Raw genomic sequence first — 20,366 nt, 5'->3', positions numbered from 1 at the left:
GCATCACAGAGCAGGGACGTACAGTACAAAGTGCAGCAATGACTGAATTATTTGACGAAACCAGGACAGAATTTGTACATCAAAACAAATATAAAATGAAATTGCACGTGTATGAGATTCCCCTCTGCAGGGCCAGAATCCATGTAATATCATAGGTTGGAAATGGGAGTTGTGAAATGTGGGCAGACCAGTGAATCCATTCTTGGCTACAAACCATAAAATTGGCCAATTCTGTAAACTTTGTCCTCACAGGCTGAGTCAATAAATTCACCTGTCACAGCTTTCTGCCTTAGATTTTGGGTCAGAAAAAGTCATATTCAGCGGCTATGGCAATAAAGGGAGCACTCACTTGGCTCTGCTCACTAGCAGGTAATATCAAGGTTTTATGTTACGTTTTGAGAGCGATCATGACAGAGAGGGACATTTACATAGACATTTACATAACAGGAAGCAAAGAATCCAAGTTGGATAAAGTGTGTGTGTGTGTGTGTGTGTGTGTGTGTGTGTGTGTGTGTGTGTGTGTGTGTGTGTGTGTGTGTGTGTGTGTGTGTGTGTGTGTGTGTGTGTGTGTGTGTGTGTGTTGCTTGCAGTTTTGTCCTTCTCTGCAGCTGAGGATGAAATTCTTCTTCAGAGCTGCAACTCACAAACTGAGCAACTATCTGCTAATTTCAAGGTAAACTATTCATGTTCCGAGAAAATTGCTGTCAAAAAAGCACATGAATTAATCCGGCATTGTGGTTATTTAGAAAAAAACAAAACAGAAATCACAAAATCCTTATTAGGTCTTTTGTATGTTTAATCTCTATTTCACAACAGCACGTTGTCAGAAAAGTAAAACCAGTGTTGTCTTAAATATTAACCAACAGATGGCAGCAGAGTGCATTGTACAACAAGCATCTGCCTTGAGTGCACTGCAGACTGCTTCACTACTGCTCTCCATGAGGAATCTGACTGATTCTCTGCACAAACAGCAGCTAAAAGGTAGGATCCTGAGCCTGAGGCATGTCTTTGTTTGGGTTCGGTTGTTTTACTCTATGATGATAAGTGTTTTTAGAAGGTTAAAAGTTACTTTGGGATTTTGAGTATAAGGTCAAAATCTCCTGAATTTGGTTGAAATACCATTTTGAGGCGAAGGTCGAAATCAAAATACAAAATAACATTATGAATCTGATGGGTTTATTTTTTTTTCCTGAACACTAATACTCAAGTTTTTAGATTGTACGTCCTTAGTTCCTTGCCCTAAATAGTGAACTCAAGAATGGTGGAAATCATCCCTATTTCAGCAGTAGAGTGCCCATGAAGGCAGAAGGGTTAACCAAATTCACCCCATTATTCAAGGCACATGAAATCTATCGCTGTATTTAGTAAAGTCCACCTGGAACACAGATCACTAACTTAAGATGTTCTTATCACTGATGAAGACAAAATGCTGGGTAATAATATCTGCTGATGAATCCTTGCAGCTAGTAATTTCTGGAAGTGGCTTTTCATTAATGATTAAAATACACAGAATAAAGAGGGTTTTACTTGTTCAGGCAGCTCCATATTTCAACAGATTTTATGAGATTTTCTTGAAAGATTGAGTACTGTGTTGGGCTAAGGCTTGATGTACTGTGACTGAAAGTAGAAAAAGGAAACAAGACGTACTTACTCAAAATGAACATCCAACTGATTCAATGTTTGATTTTCCACATTTATTAAATAATCGTGGATTTATAGAATGCCAAGGTGCGGAGCCATCGGAATGTCCCGATGCTGAAGTTCCCAACAACGGAGGGTTGGCATGTGTCACAGTGGCCAGCAAGCGCTACTGCAAACCTCTGTGCAACTGGGTGAGTCAGACATACAATCCTGGAAAACGTACAGGCACTTTTTTTTACACAAGAAGAAAAATAAAGGTCTCCTATTCCTCCTCCTCCACAGGGTTATGATTTTGCGTTCATACGGAGGAGTCGTATTTATGATGAATGCAGTGAGCAGACGGGATATAAATGGAAGACTCAGTACATAGGAGGAAACAAACTGGCTGTGTGTAACGGTAAGCTGTCTTTTATTAGCTAATGCAAAGCTGTATGTAAACTTGCTCCCTAACTTTATCTCCAGCTTTCTTCATGTGAACTCTTGATTTTTTTCCAGTTCAGTTCATGTTTTATTACTTTTTAATGCCCTTAACTGTCTGCACACGAGAAAAACGCACATTATATATTTATACAGTGGCACTTTATGTAGGATGTCAAGTTAGGAAGTTGACATAACTTTCCCACTTTCCATTTTTAGATGCATCCATTCAAGTTTCTGGGGCAGCGACGGCCTATTTTCCCAAAGATCAGAACTGCCTAACAACCAAGAGCAGCAGCCTACTGAAGACGAGCACTATTCAACTTTTTACCTCCGAGCTGGAGAGTGAGGGCATACAGGGAGAGCCACAGAACGGCTGTTTAGTATGTGGAGGCCCTTGAGGCAAAGAAGTCTGGGGAAATACATGTTGGGCTTTAAAAGTTCCCCTTAAGTTTCAATAAGAAATAAAGCTGTGTAAATAATTAAAGAACAAACATTCATAAATATACCTGAACCTGAAGTGTTTCTTTTCTTGACTATTGGGTTATCTAGTAAGAGCTGATGTTTCATTTCTTCAGTCTCTAAGGTAGTGAAGCAGTTTGTTCAGCAGTGTACACCTTCAACTTTAACTGAAAACAAACTGTGGTCACACTTTTACTGAATACTTTAGCCATGCTAGCAGCTCTGTAATGGGCTGAGAAATAAGTAATCTTTGGTGTTTTTCATTGTAATGCAAAGAAATTCAAGGTTTGGCCCAAAGGTCGCCAGAGGAGAAGCTATGTTGTTGTCAACGTCCAAATAATCTGTACACTAGGGCCATTTAACGATAAGCGTTTCTTTAAAAAGAAAAAAGAAAGAAATCCTGTAATGACTAGAAGAGAACAATACTTGTATTGTTGCCTCTCCATTGCCAAACAAATGCTATAAATGAAGGGTTTTATGTTTCTTGTTACACACCCCAAGGTAGGAAATAGCTGAATGCTAGCATATGGTATTGTGAGTTTCCAATGGGTAGCTAATTAGTGGTAAAGTATGTTTTTTTCCCCTCTAATAATGACATAACATCCCTCTGGAGTATGATATGCAACCTGTACCAAATGAGACCATTTAAACTTTCATCACTGAGCGTGTTGTTAGAGGGCAATGGTTGCAGAGTTAATATGACAGAAGAGGCTGTTTTTGCTGGAAAAAAAGGTGGTGCCTCCATCTCTACATCCATATGCTTTAGTCTGGTGACTAGCACCAAGGGAAATGACCAATATATCAGGGCTTGTGGCATATCTGTCGTACATCGGGGCCTAAACTTCCTCTTCCTTGTACTGCTCATTAGTCATTGTTGTACGAGAAACTTGAGATGGGAGGATAAAGTTGAGAGACCACGTATACAATCAAGTTGTTATCTGCAGACGATGTTTAGAAAGCTAAAAAAGAGGGTGGAATTGCCTTCTACTGGTAACCAACAAGTTGTGGGATTGCATAAGCCAATGTGGTACATTATTTTTCTCTCTACATGTACTATTTCCCTGCTAACAACCAATGCCCGTTCATCATGATTCATTTATACTACTCTGACTACAATCAAGAAGCAGTCAGTTAAAAAATGAAAAGTAAGGTTGGGTGTTACTTCTAAATACTGAACCACATTAGCAGCAGAGTTTCCCATGGTGCTGTCGTTGATGGGAAAATGCATTCGAAGACAACTGGCAAACACAACTGCATCACTTCAGCCGCCATTGAAGAGCTCACATAGGAACACTTGGCATTAAAAGACCCACCACTAAGGGCCTGAATGCCATCTTCATCTGGCATCTGCTTTCCTCCCTTCTTCATTTTACTAAGAGTCACTTAGTATTTATGCCTTTAACAGCGAGATGTGGATGAGAGCGACAGTTTAAATGAGCTTAACCACTCGGCCAAATGGACTGCTTTGTCTGCTGTTCTGTCTGCTCTCACTTTTTTGCCAACGCATCCAGACGTGATTCACTGAGGTCAGGGTTGAAAAGCCAAAATGAGATTGCTGGAACTCATTAGGTCGCCATTGACATTCCACATCATTCTATTAGGAAATCACTCTAATCAGAGACAAAAATGACCCGCCGAATGACCCTCTGGTACAGGCCCACCGACCATCTAATCATCAATTATGGAAATAACAGTCTGTGGAATAATGGATTAAGAGTGGGGACCTGTAATGCCAGATATCTACCATGAGGTGGAAACAAACACACACAAACATTTCTTCTATTTTCTTTCTGGCATTTCCTTTATTTTAGTTTTGCAGTTTGGTTTATGGCTGTTTCCCCTTATTTGAACTTAAAACAAATGATATATATGTGTGTGTTTTCACCAGACTATTAAACCCTGACCTCAATCCACCCAGCTCCTGTGATAAAATAAAAACCTCCAGTGTAAGGCTTCATAACCAAACATTCTTTTTTGACCTCACTAACATCTTGTTTGGCTAAATGGGAACACATTCATGAAGCCAGGTTCTCAAATTTAGAGGAAGGAATTTCACTTGAATTTCATTTTGGTCCAGGTGTTTTGGCCAAACAGTGGTCATTCTCTCTTGTTACTTTGTTTCTAGTATTTATTCACCTTGAATTGCATCCTTTTATGTAAGGAATTGTACCCGTGGATCTCAAACTAAATTTGATGATTTGTAAACTCAAAATGAAACATTATTCATGTAGTCATGAATAATCTGGTTGACAGTATTTTATTACATCAAAGTATCTGTTTGCACAATAGTCTACTTTTCTTTCCCAATAAATGTATATATTGTTGTCTTTTTTGGGTGTTACTGTTTTCTGTATACCTGTGTTTACTTATTCTAAAGGCTTATCTAGGGATGGGAACTGAAGATCAGCTTGCCGTGTTGTGTCATCCATTTACATGCAACATACTTTAATCTACACATAGAAGCATTTAATAAATGAATCATGTATTTGTTGTCATGTCTTGACTTAGAAAGTGCCACTTAAATGTATTTAATCTATCATGAAAAAAGGAACATTTTACATCTATGTTTAAAGCTTTTGTGGTGCATTATTTTTTAGGTGTCCAGATAATCAAGTATTAAGGTAAGACAATGTATGTTTAAGTAATGATAGTAAGCAATATGATGACATATAAAATAATAACTTTAAAAACCTACTGTATACATATATTGACATAGGCATACTGATATGTGTAGAAAGGAGCATAAGAGAACATATTTCATATTTGATGTATATAACATATGAGATCTGGTTCTGAGTCCTTCCTTATTGGTTCAGTTTGTCAGCCTCTGCTTTAGTTTCACTTTTAGAGGTCATACAGAGATGTAAGCAGTACAAAAAAAAGGATTTTTGGCAATAACAATGTCATTAAGTTATCAAGTTTATGATGTATTCATCCTGTGTTGTATGACCATTATGTCAATGTGCTGTTCAGATTGGGGAGTTTTGTTTCAGGTTATCAGAGGCGGGGAAAACCTAACCATTGGATTATCAATGAGTGACAGATATCATGCTCATGTTAAAACAGAAAGTAGAGATTTGGTTGGAGAAGAGTGTTAATAAGATCCATCAGGGGGATGGAAAATCATAATGATATGCAAATGTACTTAAAATCATGTTTGTATGTGCTATTCGGTTCTAGACTTCAGTGCTCATTGTTTAATCATTTGTTTAATTCATTTGATTATTCAATAAACATCCTTGCAACAAAGAAGATGGTCTCCTTGAAATAATTTAAGAAACCACACTTTATAATTATTATTTTTCCCACTATAGTATGATTCTTAGTTTGAACCCTTTAATAGCAATGATGATCTTTGTACACTAGAGGGCAGTGTTAAATCACTTTTAAATGTATCTTCTAGGTTGCAAGCAGTTGAACTGCAATCGCTCTGTTCATTGGTACATCTGTGTAGTTGTTGTTCTTGTGCAAATAAATAAATGTCAAATGCAATATTATAACTCAAACATCTAGGTTAAAAACTGACCAGACGTGTATTCAGTGTTTAGTAATGAAATAAAACAAATATCTCACTTACAAATTGTGTATTTTCATGTTACACGTTTATTTTGTATCATCTCATTGAGCAACAGGTTACACCTGTTCACATTTGAAATAGTGAGTTAGTGAATTGACTGTGGTGAGTCACAGAAAGGAATTTAGTCTGTTCACAGTAAAGAACCCTGTTTAGAATCTCTCTGTCTGGATCTTCGTGTCTTCTTTCTTCGCATATTTGTTTATTTAACAGAACAGACTACCAGTGAAACACTCCTATATCTCCATTGTGTCAAACCTAATGCTGCTCACTTCCCTGGCTGCTGTACAGCTTCTGAAAATAAAATAACAAATAATTAATTCACTCCAAATGCCTCCTTTCCCATTCTTACATTTAAAAAATGAAAAACAATTTGCTATGCCTTACTGTACTACTACTTTAAATATATAATCATTTCTGCACTTGTCTGACATGAAGAGTCTAATTCTGCTTTGTCAAAGCTTTGTTCAATATACGGCAACTTACTGACTTGAGGAACTGAATCTCAGAGCTCAGTGCCTCTCTAAGAAGCTCCATCTCTCCTTCTTTATGGATCTCCAGCTCCTTCCTCAGTCTTGGAAACATAAGAAATCCATGTCAGAAGCAAAGAGTAAAAAAAGATGAAAGGCAACTTCTAAAGTGAAGTTTCAAAAGTTCTTGCTCTGCACATAAAGTTTAAACCTTTGTTTATCTTTTCAATCACTATACTTGTTCTCAGTTTTACATCAACTTTCTACTTAATCTCTTTATACGGAACATTTTATCAATAACTAGATCAGGATGACAGCTTCTTTCTCTTTTACATGTCTGGTTTGATTTATGCAGAGGACTATGTTTCAACAGACATTTCAGACTTCAGTGTGTTTACATACACGAACAGTTCTGTGTGAGAAAAACTCAATCGTTTTAACACTGAACACTACTTCCAAAGTAAAGAACTTTGACTGATGATTTTATATAAAGAATAGTTTAGAATAGTGTTTGGCCCCAACAATATACCTTATTGAATATGACAGATACCTAGAAAATCATGATGGAGGTCTTATAAGTAATATTTATTTATATAGCACTTTTAAAACACTAATTTACAAAGTGCTTCACAAATAAAAACAATCAAACAATTCATACAATGAGAAAATGTACATACATAAATCACAATGTCAAACAAGGCAACAGTAAGATCAGGAAAACACACACACACACACACACACACACACACACACACACACACACACACACACACACACACACACACACACACACACACACACACACACACACACACACACACACACACACACACACACACACACACACACATTTGTGGGAGTTGATTTCAGAGAGTGGGGGCTAGAGCAAGAAAAGCACGGCAAAAGAAGACCAAGATTAGATGATCTGAGAGGATGAGGGGTGGAATAAGGAATGTGGAGGTCAGAAATGTAGCTTGGGTCAAGGTCATGCAGTGCTTTGTATGTGAGTAACAGTATTTTGAAGTGGATTCTGAATTCTACTGGGAGCCAATGAGGGGAGACAAGGACATGGGGAGATGTAAACAGTAAACTGTAAACTGTAAACAGTTTAGTGATGATTTACTGAGGCATGTGAGAGTTACAATAATCTAATAGGGAGAAGATCTGAATGGAAGAGCATTGTTCTGATTTTTGCGATATATTTCTTAATTGCAGAGAACAGGACTGTACAAGCTTAGTGGTGTTAGTGTCGGAGGTCATGTGTTGGTCAAAGATGATTCCAAGATTCTTAGTGGTTGGTTTGACATTTGATTGAGGAGGGCTAATTAACTGTTCTACTGTTGTTGTTGTTGTTGTTGTTGTTGTTGTTGTGAAATGATCTGTACAAATATTTCAGTTGTGTCTGGGCAAAGATGAAGGAAGTTTAGACACATCCATTCTTTGACAGAGACTAAACAGTTATGGAGAGAAGATAGTTGATTAAGGTTATTTGGTTTTGTGTAAACATAGATTTGAGTGTCATCGGCATAGCAGTGATCAGAGACATCATGAAAGCGGTTTAAAATATTACCCAGTGGCAGCATATATAAAGAGAAAAGGATTGGTCCAAGGACCGAACCCTGGGGAACTCCACAAAGCAGAGGAGCAGAGGAGGACATGATGATTATTAATCATCATATATTGAGACCTTGAAAGACCTGTTACTTAAAAAAGATTGAAACCAGTTTAAGGCTGTACCGGAAATGCCAACCCATTTATGCAGTCTTGTCTGCCTACATGAGAATATCATTGGTGACCCTAAGTAATGCTGTTTCAGTGCTGTGTTTGTTACAAAAACCACATTGGAGTGTTCTGGCCTTCATCAAATTTTAGGAATTGGTCAGAAACAAGTTTGTCAAGGATTTTAGAGCGGAATGGAAGCTTTGATATTTGTCTGTAGTTTTCTGTGTGCAGGGTCTAGAGAAGGCTTCTTTAGAAGTGGGTGAATGCTATAATGCTTATAATCGGGGTATAGATTTTTAAATGGAAATATAAGTCCACATCAATAGACGACTATGCTTATCTGCATAGTGAGTGTACTGCTAATGACTGAGTTCAGTTACTGAATGCTAACAATAGCGGTAGCCAATGCAGCTGCCAGATTATTAACACGAACCAGCCGTCATTCCCACATCCCAATATTCTTGCCTCCCTTCATTGGCTTCCAATAAAATTCAAAATCCACTTCAAAATACTGTTACTCACATACAAGGCACTGCATGACCTCGCCTTCAGCTACATTAACCAACGTGTTCTTAAATGCGTTTTTAACTCATAATATGGCCCGTTGTGTCTCCAGATTTTTTAGTGTCCATTGTCCGTGTTCTCGTCACCTGGGAAGCTTTGACGTAAAAACAGTTACCGTATTTTCCGCACTATAAGGCGCACCGGATTATAAGGCGCACCTTCAATGAATGGCCTATTTTAGAACTGTTTTCATATATAGGGCGCACCGAATTATAAGGCGCATAGAATAGAAGATACTGCAGTCAAACGTTTGACTGGGGTTGCGTTATGCATCCACTAGATGGAGCTGTGCTAAAGGGAATGTCAACAAAACAGCCAGATAAAGTCAAACTTTATTAAGCGTTCTGACAACTAAGTTCACTCCCATGGTAACGATGTTCAAACGTTAATGTGCATATTAACAATATCTCCCAGCCTTGTTCACTCTTCTCCCAAACGTGGAGGGGAACTTTTCCCTGATTCAGTAAACACGTAACAGAAACAGTCTGATACCACTAAATCAAACGGTAGTGCATTCACAATATAGTAACTCTCGAAATTGTTCAACATACGTATAAAACTACGTATGGCCCCTACTGAGCCTCGAAAGAGATCGCTGTATGATGTATACCTGCACTCATCACTTGTTAAATGGTACATACTATATACTACGTTTTATACGTAGTGCATTCACAATAACTCAACGTTGTTCAAACGTTAATGTGCATATTCACAATATCTTCCAGCCTTGTTCAGTTGTAAACACGTAAAAGAAACACAGTCTGATACCGCTAATTCAAACGTTAGTGCATAACTCAACATTGTTCAGTTACGTATAACACGTAAAGCTCACTTTTTCAGTTCATTCCCCGTCCACGAATCCCTCGAATTCTTCTTCTTCAGTGTCCGAATTGAATTTTGACAGAGCGCCTTGAGCGCCGTGTACAACCAGTATGGATCAACCAATTAACCAATTGATCCATATATAAGGCGCTCCGGATTATAAGGCGCACTGTTGTTTTTTGAGAAAATTAAAGGCTTTTAAGTGCGCCTAATAGTGCGGAAAATACGGTACTTAGATTTGCAAAGTAAATATGACTTAAACCTTGAGCATGACAGTAATATGATAACAGTAAACAGAGATAGATAGATAGAGAGAGAGAGAGAGAGACAGAGAGAGAGACAGAGATATTTGAACAATGTTGGTTGCCATGTTGGAGATGTGTTACACTAACTGTCATCAACTTAGCAACAGGCAAGAGTGGAGTTGAGAGGGGCTTTAACCCCCGTCCGTCAGTAAAACCAGCCACACCCTTAATTATGTATAACTTTTAACCTTCAAAAAAAAAAATAATCAAAAATTCACAAAAAACAGCCTTCATATGGATAATCAATGATTTCACTTGGAAGTGATTAACAGCTAAATTAAAATACCAGCCTCAGCCGATTGTACCTGATAAAGGTAAAACTTTTAGAATTCACAAAGCATGGTTGATGTTAAAGGTTTGTTTACAAGTTCTTTTTAAACAACCACTGAAAGGGTACAGAGCAGCATTGAAAGTGACAGTCAACATTGTTTACTTGACCGATGAGCTGCATCCTCTCTCCTGCTCTAACAAGCTGCAGTCAGTGTTGTCAGGTCCCTTTTATTCTGTATTTGATTATGTTATCCAAAAGGCCTTGCAGTACGGAGGTGAAGGTATACCGAGGCCCCTGAGGGACAAATTACTAAGCAGAGAGTGAACTGACAGCAATAAATAAATAAATCAAGTTTCGACTTAATCATCCAACTAGAGCAAATCTCAGAGGTCGGCACAGCTGATGCAAAAAAGAGCAAAACAATGATGCTTCAGAAGTAATATTAGCATCCCCGACATGAGAGAAGAAATGTTATTCCTTGTAAAAAGACTTAATATTTAGAAAACACATCTCCCTTCAACACAATCACCTTGATTTACCTTTACTTAATTGTAAGACTAAACTCTTATTATTTTTTCATCTTTTCTATTAAACAAGGAAATCATGTAGTTTCATAGATAATGTCTTTTAAAAAAAGCGAGGACATCTCCAAAAATCACTTCTGCAAGCAAATAAATTAACTGTATGGCAACACTACAAAAGAGACTGCAATCCCTTTGTGGTTATTAAAACACCAACTGATTTTGTCTTTAAAAAAGTTTTTACACCGTTGTTTCACAAACTTACCTCCAAAAAATTGGATTTCTTTATTCAGTTTGCTCTGAGAAAAGCCCTGGACCTGGTCCAAGGTACTTCCTTTCTTGGAAGTGATTTACCTGTTATGCTTGGTGTTTCAAAGTTCTACACAAGCTATACCTTCTCTCTCTTATTGGAAGTTAATGAAAAAATAAAACCACTGACATTTTATTGCATTCACACAGCAATGTTATAAACCACTCCTCTGTGGAACTTAAAAATCAGATCTCAAAGGTGAGCATGCTGTTTTTTTTCAAGAGCTGAATGATGCTTCCTACAGCAAGAGACTCAGGATGGAATTCTAGATATCTGTGGTTTCTGCAGTTTGAAATTAGATTCCTGCACCACCATGACATCTTCAAATGAGCCTTCAGAAAGGATGTAGCAGTAATATATCAATGGAGAAAATCCTACACATCAAAACATCTACAAGACTCCTACATCATCAATCCCAAGTGCTGAATATTTCAGGTATCTTTCTGTCGTGGCAGGAACCCTGTTTTGCACACTGAACACTTTTTAAATGGCTGTAGCACTCATTCAAATTGACATGCATTCAATTTCCAACAATCAATGAGCGGAGAGTTAAATATGCGTTTTAAAGAGACACTGCAGCGGCTGAGGGAAGGATTGATGGTTTCAGTTCCGATGGATGATCATAAGAATGAGTGAGAGGAGGCCTCTCTCTTTCTAAAGCCACGTCCTCAGCACTTCCTGAAGGCTAATAAGCTCAGGGGTAATGAAAGACCAAGTATGTTTAATGAGGCTGATGGATGAACAGGACATGCTACTCACACACATGATTTAAGGCAGGGCTGGGAGAGGCGGGGGGGATCAGAAAGGACAAGAGCAAAAACATGCCGAGGCAATAAAAGAGGAAAATAAATGAGCAAAACAGATGATTGAGGAGGCGAGAACTCCGACACATTCCTCTTGTATACCTCATCCTAATAAACATCATCTAAAAAACTGAAGAGGTGTACAAATCATCATCTAGATAGGGTTTTTTCCTTCACATCGGCGGTATTGTAGGGAAGACATTATCCAAATTAGTGGCATCAGCAATAACAATGACCCTTCCTTCCTGGAAAACTATTGATCTCCAGTCTTTAATCACATAAAGGAAGGCTCTTTGTGGAGAATCAAGGTGGACCAGCTCTCCCAGTCAAAAGAGAAGGTGCTCATACAAATAGCTCATATTGTACTGCGATGAGCAGACAGATGTCAGAGATCTTCTTGTTGTGATCTGTCGAGGTAAATGTGGGAGTATTGGACCACACAGTTCAGGATCTGAATGTTTTTGTCAGAGTTTGTAATTACATTAAAACGCATATCTTTGAAATGGGTGTTTAGTTATTGGTTAGACATTTACAACCAAACTCAAAGGTGCACCTTAAAAAATGTTTTTAATCTAATATGTCATTTTTTGCTATGAAAATAAATTAGTATTAAATTAGATTACCAGGATATGCAAATATGTGACAATTTAAAAACAGTATGTAAATTCCGACGCAAGTTGACCGTAGTCAAGACAAATGGGCAAAACTGACCTGAGGAAAAAAAATAAATCTTTACAGACGATGTATCTAACTATAAGTTCATTTACATCAAGCTTTTTATCACAACAGCACATAGAGCAAGAGCACAGCAGCTTTCAGTTGCAACTCCTGCTTCCTTATGTAGTGGTCTTTGAAGTAAAATTCTGTGTTTCAATGGCAATGTATGTCATGGCGGCTGCCACGACAAGACACGTCCTGTTACAGCTATAAAATAATGGATTTCTCTGGCTTTGATAACTGTTGGAAATATTTGAGCAAAGACACCAGATTCCATTAACAAAAAGGTCGTTTTACTTCACAGAAAACAGGAGCCGACTGTCTGCTGAATTAGTGAGTCACTGTTTGTGCTAATTTCTGTTTAACACAAACATTTTCTTGAATAACATTCCATAAAAAAAAAAAAAAAAAAAAAGACAACACAAATAAAGTGACCCATCAAGGCAGCGGTAGACCAGCACCTCACCTGCAGTACTGTACTGAATTAAATCACTGCTTCTGACGGCTTTGTCAAGAGAATCTGGTGGATTAGAAGAAAGCGATGTAAAAGCTGTAAAAGCTAGTTGTTAAAAAAAAAGACCCATATGCTGAATGGTTTGATTTTATTGTCTGATGAGAGACTACCAAAAAACATGAATGCACAATATGTCTAAGTCTTAAGAAGAGTAGATCATTACACAGCTAAAACTGGGAATAGGATAAAAGCTAAGTGTTAAAACATTTTCTTTTTATATTTTCTGTGCACCAGATGTCCTCACAGATCAAGGTTATTTCCTTAAACTTGATCGTTTCAGAGTTTAAAATTATTTTTATTTTTTTACTGAAGTTCCTTTATTTTTAATTCAGTGGATGTAGAATTGACTGAACTTTATATATGTGTATTCCTTTAAATACTGTAAGTGTCTAAGTGTGAATAGAAATTGAAAATTTGAATATAAAAGTCAGACTTCTCAGCCAAAACATGATGTAAGTTTCCAATAAAACCAATGAGTATTTCTTCGTTGCTAAGAAGACGGATAAGCAGTCAGTATTAATGTTTTAAGTCTCTGGCCCTCATTAGTTTTCCCTTACTAACCTCCATGCATCAATCACATTAGCCTCAGTCTCCTTTCCCACTTGTTGACTAAATGAAATACACTGCAGATCAAAGCATTCATTAAGCTAAATGCTCTTAATGCTCTGTTATTTACACTTCCTGATTTGGACTCCAGCCAGCAGGATACAGAGAGAGAAACACAGTTTATTCAGCACTTCTCACGGCATGATTCACTTCAGCTCGTCATAAATAACACCTTCTATTTTAATGGGCCTGAAGACCGCTGTGTTGAAAATGTGCTAACAGTTGTATTCTCTGATTGTGTTTTTAAGTGTAAGAGCACAACTACCAAGATTGGTTTTTCTAGCTGTATCACAGAATCCAAAATGACTTCTTTACTGTCCCGTGCTGGACAGTAAGTTCTGAGGAAGCCTCTCTGAATAGCTTAGCTTACACCTCATCCTCTTTACCTCTTTTATTTTCGTTTAGGTCACATCAACATTACTGTTTGCTCTCTTTGATTACATTCTTAGACATTATATAATTGCAAATGTTGCAGGTCTTGTGATCCGTGTCCATGTGTCCCATACAAACCCACCTCAGCATCCACACGGCTGATGACACTCACCTCAGACAGTTGCTGTCAGTGAGAGGTTTCTGACTGACAAACAGGCTCTCTGCTCTCAAACATTCTGTCACTGCTTCAGCCTCTTTCAACTGCCAGTCCAGGTCTGTAGTAAAGAGTCATAAATCAAACAAAAAATGACTTCTCTTAAACATGATCTCACTGACATGCTGGCTGAGACTAAAACCTTCTGATCTAGATTTCCAGAGATACATGCGATAAGGCTGACGCTGTCCCTTTAAGAGAGACTCTTAAGACCAAAAAAAGAAAGAGTTATTTTGAAATTAAATGTTTTTTTATTGCAATCATCAATTTCATGAACTAGACACATCAAAGGACCAATATGTAACTCTGACACCTAGTGTTTAAAATGGGCTATGTCCCCCCCGCCCCCTCCTTTTTAGAGTCGATGCGCATGCAGGTTGCCATGTTGTGCACACTGAAGCTTCAGTGTTTAGCCAGCTCTGCATCAGTCTTGAAACTTTCTGACATACTGGCTGCTGCACTGTTGACGTAGAAGCCAGCACACATTAGTTTTGACACCATTTGTGACCCATTTTTCAACCTGGCCCCTGACCACAAACAAACATAGACCATCTGAGTTCAAGCCACTGTCACAGCAGCACAGCTGAATGTTTCAAATGACTGATATGTTGACATGAGCTGACAAATGATGCTCTGTTACAGGGGGTGTGAATGAAACAACTCAGAGTTTGTCGCGTCATTGAGAGTTGCAGTAACATGGAAACAAAGACAAGATAATGTAGCGACTTCACATACTGTATGTTCAGAACCACATTAAAGAGAATAAAATGAACTTTTGAGTTTTCACCTTTGTGGATGTTATCCAGGCTCTGCAGATCAAGCTGCAGCGCTCTCTTCTGCTCCTGCATGGAGCTCATGTGACTGTTCCTGTGGCTCATCATGTCCATCTCTGATTGTGGAGAAACAAAGAAGAATCCTGTTTAGACCGCCATCACTAGGAGGGCTCAACCTTGTATCAAATGTATTCTGCACAATCGGGAAAAAAACAAAACATTGTGCTTCTTACGAATGCAGTACTGTTTTTAAAAACTCACTTAATCTGTCAACACATAACATTAATATGCATGACTGATCACTACACTATGTTTGTAGACAAAACACAACAGATAAATAACAGACATGCACACATGAACATTCTCTCATCCTGGACTGCATTCTACCATCAAGCTACGTGAACTTTGAGTGTGGTGAGCAAATGTTCTCACAACTCAGACTTTTGTAAAATTTTACTTTGAGGCTTATTATTTTACCGCTCACAGAATTTGTCGTGTTACTGTTCACTACAAAACAGATGAGTGCTTCAAAGGCCAGGCAGGTGAGAGTGTGTGCTGAACCTTCAGGCTGTAGGTTGTTCAAAAAGATATTAGCAGCAGAGTCCTGGACTGAACGGCCTTTTATTTTGAAAAACGGACTGTATCCATTATAATTTAGATCTTGGTTCAAACTTGGTTGGAGTAGGTTTGTTTACCGCTATTTTTTGTTCAATTTCTAATACATGACGGAACAGAAATGAAATGACAGATGGATTTATTTTTTATTTAGAAAATCCTATATTAATCCCTGAGGGAAATTCTGGTCTACACTCTGTTATTGAGAGACAAGCTTCTCACACACAAAGGCACAAATCACACACATGCACAAATGAGATGTCAGAGTAGGGCTACACACTGCTATGCAGGGAGCGCACGGTTGGGGGTTCGGTGCCTTGCTCAAGGGCACCTCGCGCAATGCTCGGGAAATGCCCTGCCACCTCTCCAGCTACCACAGCAACTTCCATATTTTTGGTCCGCACGGGACTTAAACCGGCGACCCACCGGTTCCCAATCCAAGTCCCTGAGCTACTGTTGCCGCAGGTACCTGTAACACTGTCATGGAAACCTTTGAGCTCCAACACCTGCACACAACCTTCAAGAGCTACAATTAATTTCCTTCCATTCAGTATTCAAATCAAATTTCTGATTTGTAGTATCAGCTGTATTGACCCTGTCCACTAAACATCCATCAATCTGAACATAATTCTTCCTGAAATCCCAATTCTTCACTTTGCCTTTAACTCCTTAACTTTATTATCTACAAGCAAATTCAAGAATGATTTTGGAATAAGCAACCAGAGCCACATGTGCATTATAAAACCAATGTCTACTATGACCTTTGTGTAATGATTCCACCTTCCTCTCCAGGTCCTGGATTTCAGTGCGTGTTTGGCTTTCAGACTCTGTCTCTCTGTTCCCACCGAGACAGAAGCCACTGTTGAACCTGGAGATCTCTCGAAGGAATTTTTCCCTTTCCTCCGTGGACTCCCTCTTTATCTTGGCCTGGTATGAAAGACGTATGATTAGAAAGTCTCCCAGGAACAATATGAATACAGCTGCTTGTGTGGCTACAATGACCTCTACTACTGCTACGATAAGTGATATTATCTGTGGATGATTTATCTGAAGGTCATGAGACAACAGTTTAATCACTTCTACATAACTTTCTAACCACTGTACTCTTTGTGCTCGCTGCACTTTAACACATGCATGGTTCTGTTTTAAAAACATTGGGTGAGTTTCCATGAACTCTATTCCTTTTGTCCCAACACCAGTATGTATCAGCCATCAGCCAAATAATATAACATAATAATTTACAAGTTCTTTGACACAAATCAAATGTCAATCATTTCAATAAAGATGAAGTAATAAACCAATGCAAGTGTGTGCATCTGGTGTTCTGTCCCATTTTAAATGTAAATCTGAGACATTTGTGCTTTGGACTTTTGGTTGGACAAAATAATTACCAGTAGTTTGATAACTTCACCTTGGTCAATGCTCAGATAGCAACAGGCACTTTCCCATATATTGATATTTTATACACAAACCAACCCAATATGTTCCCCAATGTTTTAGTTACAGCCCATGGTTTGTTTTTGTTCCAACCCGACTGGAGTTTATATTCTAAATAGATGACTGATGAGTGAGTCAATTTGTGTACACCTAAGTTGTTTGGATTATGAAAAAAAAGGTGTTCAGTCTGATATAAGACGTAAATATTGACCCACTAGACGTTCCTGGAGGTGGTTCCTCTGGCAGAGCAGCTCCTCGGTTTTCGTCAACATCTGGTTTTCTTGTTTCTTCATCAGATCAAACTGCAGCCTCATTGCTGACAACTTCTGAACCTGGAGCCCAAAGAGACGAGCGAGCCGTTCAGACAAACAATCTGCAGACAGATTTTCTGAGAAAGACATGATTACTGATTCTTTGTATGTGAAAGACAAGTTGGTTCTGCCCTCAACCATGAACATATACCGGTTAGTATATAAGATTCCCTTTTAAACTTGTGTATGTTTGTATTCCTGTCCTCAGCCGGTTGATTATATTGTTCACCCCAAAGGAAAGAAAACTGCTTAATTATACAGGAAGGTAAATTCATGTAGGATGATTTGTAAATATGCCTCAGGCATGACTCTCAGTACTGTTCTCAGCCTATTATTCCAGCTGTTCATCACTTCTTACACCTTAAGTGGAGGGGCACCGTATGTTTTCAGCAAGCACAATCAGCTTCCAAGTTTTCTTAACATTGTAATTATGTTAAGACAGCTCTTATAAACAGTAAGACGTCACATCATGAGAGCTGTAAACACACTGTGTGGTAAACACACCCTGCATATCTGCATGACGTAAACAATTCTAACATTTCATTCGACCGGGTTAGAAAAGGTTTCTGGGTGCTGTCTGGCTGATCCTACTCAGACAATGAATTGTATTCAGCAACCTTTCTTATTAGGGCGAGCAGTTTTCTCTTTTGATTGGATGTCCACTTTTACGACAGGAAGAAGTAAGGGATATTTCTGAGAGGTCAATGAGCCGGCCTTTGACATCATATCTCACACATACTTAAAGGTTTCACTAATGTTATCCGGTGGAAATTAGACATTGATTTTACAGTGGCACTTGCAATTTGCACTGTTGACGAAATGAATGGGAGAGATTAAGCATTTTCAATCATAAAGCAGATCGACTGATCGATATGCCAATATGCACTTCTTGTGTGTTATAACGTGTGCTTTAAAGGTAGGCTGATTGTACCGTTATTGTTCTTATATTGGTCTTCTTATAATAACCAGAGACTGCTTTTTAAAGGCAACAGTCACACTTACCGCTATGTGCTTACACTCGCTCATGTAAAGGGATTCATGGAGTCACAGTGCAATGTACAATAGTCAAATTGTATACTCATAATTAACAAGAACTATAGGAAGAAAGACAATTGTTTCCTCACCTTTTCATCAAGTTCTCCTTTGCTCTTTTCCAGATTTTCAGTGTTGCTCTTTATCTGCTCCTGGCATCTGATGATGGCTACTTTGACTGTAGGAAACCAGATGAAGAATATAAATTAATAACCAGCAAAAGTCAGCTGTTTCTTGTGTACCTTTGGTTAGCAAGATAAAGCCAATCCCAAACACGTGTAAAAAAAATACACCAACTATAATGAAATGATGGCATTACCACCAATTGTAATTAACATGTTAAAAGCTTTCCATAAGGTGATAGCTACAGGTTCAAGAAATCATTATGGTCATTATTTTTGCCTTACCTTCTTTGAATTTCTGTGTCTGTTCAGTTAACTGTTGTTCAGTTAGAAGGATTTGCTGAAACAGTGAGTCTAAACTCATTTTGTGTCAAGAATTGGCTTAATGTGTAATGTAAAAAATGAATTAGTCCAACTGTGCGCGACGTTAGCGAGTAAACAGTAAACGCCTAAAGTAGTCAGACAAAAGTCTCTGCACCTGATAGGCCAAAACACTACGAGGCTCTGCAATAAACCAATGGGAGACAACGCCGGCAACGACTAAGAGCCAATCAGTGGCAGAGTAGGGCGGGCCTTAAATCACACTGCGCGGAGACCACGCCGGTGGGTTTTCATGTTTTACGCGTGGTATTGTAAATAACTGTAATATTCGTAATGAAATGGTCCACTGCAATAATGTGTCTAGTCATTTTTTAACTGTATTAAAAAAAATACAAATGATAAAAACGGACAAAACATAATATTGTCAACACAGCTATAATATTATTATATTATATACACAGACAATACACACACACATAAGCTAAATTATTGGTTGTATTAAAAGTCTCACTGTAATCCAATAAGGTAAAGAAAAACCAAAAAGTTTGCATTTTAAGAGCTAATTTCCCTGTCTTTTAAAATGTTGTTTACCTCGTAGTGTTGGCTAACAGCAGTGGCCACTGCACTGACAGATCAGTCTACTCTCTCTCTCTTGTGTTGAATGAACTGCTGTACTGTAAATCGGCGCAGTCAGCTTTCTCTACAGTAATCCATTGAGACCTGCTGCGTACATTTGTCACACAATTCCTCACTTTGACCAATTTTCTCGTTTCAACAACTGGGACAGAAAAGCTTCTGATCTGGTGCCATGAAGCACATTACAGTGTGAGACGTTAAATGACCCGAGGACTACATCATTCTGACATTCATTTGCAAAATGAATATCACATATTGATTGAGCCTTTTCATAAATCACCAAGACTGAGTCTTACCCTGACTGGCAAGGCTCCCTTTGGAGACTTCAGAACAGCAAAGTCATCAAATTGCGAGCAGACAATTATCCCAGGTAGTAGCCTGCACCTGTCTGTCTTTTTGAACCCATTCCAGTATCTTCTTGTCACAGTCACCTTATAAAACAGCTGTGGACACTCGCCCATGTTTTTGTCTTGAAAGTCATTAAAAAAAAAAAAAAGTTGCAAGATTGATTCCTCATATCTTGGAATGACTTCATTTTTAAATAAGGGGCTATTTGTTAACGTTCAAAAAAGCTATTTCATCCAATCTCTCTACTCTTCCTCGTTCTCTCTCTCTCTCTCTCTCTCTCTGTGTGTGTGTGTGTGTGTACCTTGATTTACTGCGTTGCGCCAGCATCCTTGATTGATTTACCCCACTCCTCACTGTAGAGGCAGTCTCATTGACATAGCCTGGTCCAGTGTATTTAGCCAAGTGGATTGGCCTCTGAATAAACCTTATGGGCAATCAATGTGCTAGGCTATAGGATGAGTTACAA

General features: G+C 38.4%; 2 protein-coding genes across 2 annotated transcripts; one reads left to right on the top strand and one right to left on the bottom strand.

Annotated features, from left to right (window-relative positions):
- The first annotated feature begins 236 nt into the window (after window positions 1–236).
- Window positions 237–2,566, top strand: si:ch1073-126c3.2 (uncharacterized protein LOC555816 homolog). The gene is made up of 6 exons (XM_029278330.2): window positions 237–369; window positions 591–673; window positions 867–981; window positions 1,720–1,832; window positions 1,924–2,038; window positions 2,278–2,566. The coding sequence occupies exons 1-6, from the start codon at window positions 327–329 to the stop codon at window positions 2,457–2,459; spliced, it is 651 nt and encodes a 216-aa protein (XP_029134163.1). The 5' UTR covers window positions 237–326; the 3' UTR covers window positions 2,460–2,566.
- An 87-nt stretch (window positions 2,567–2,653) lies between these two features.
- On the bottom strand, window positions 2,654–19,182 carry ccdc172 (coiled-coil domain containing 172). The gene is made up of 8 exons (XM_020639223.3): window positions 18,881–19,182; window positions 18,566–18,651; window positions 17,346–17,462; window positions 16,455–16,620; window positions 15,093–15,194; window positions 14,264–14,366; window positions 6,581–6,668; window positions 2,654–6,388 (listed from the first exon to the last, which is right to left on the bottom strand). The coding sequence occupies exons 1-8, from the start codon at window positions 18,957–18,959 to the stop codon at window positions 6,353–6,355; spliced, it is 777 nt and encodes a 258-aa protein (XP_020494879.1). The 5' UTR covers window positions 18,960–19,182; the 3' UTR covers window positions 2,654–6,352.
- Window positions 19,183–20,366: the final 1,184 nt, after the last annotated feature.

Source organism: Labrus bergylta, chromosome 10 (genome assembly GCF_963930695.1).
Source record: "Labrus bergylta chromosome 10, fLabBer1.1, whole genome shotgun sequence".
In the NCBI taxonomy this organism is placed as follows: Eukaryota; Metazoa; Chordata; class Actinopteri; order Labriformes; family Labridae; genus Labrus; species Labrus bergylta.
This window is presented reverse-complemented; position numbering and strand designations above follow the sequence as displayed.

Coding starts and splice junctions, on each gene's coding strand:
- si:ch1073-126c3.2 (XM_029278330.2), top strand. CDS start 327: ATGGCAATAAAGGGAGCACTCACTTGGCTCTGCTCACTAGCAG. Junction 674..866: donor AACTATCTGCTAATTTCAAG/GTAAACTATTCA, acceptor ATTAACCAACAG/ATGGCAGCAGAGTGCATTGT. Junction 1,833..1,923: donor GCAAACCTCTGTGCAACTGG/GTGAGTCAGACA, acceptor CCTCCTCCACAG/GGTTATGATTTTGCGTTCAT.
- ccdc172 (XM_020639223.3), bottom strand. CDS start 18,959: ATGAGTTTAGACTCACTGTTTCAGCAAATCCTTCTAACTGAACAACAG. Junction 18,652..18,880: donor GACACAGAAATTCAAAGAAG/GTAAGGCAAAAA, acceptor GGTTTCCTACAG/TCAAAGTAGCCATCATCAGA. Junction 6,669..14,263: donor ACTGACAGCAACTGTCTGAG/GTGAGTGTCATC, acceptor TATGTTTCCAAG/ACTGAGGAAGGAGCTGGAGA.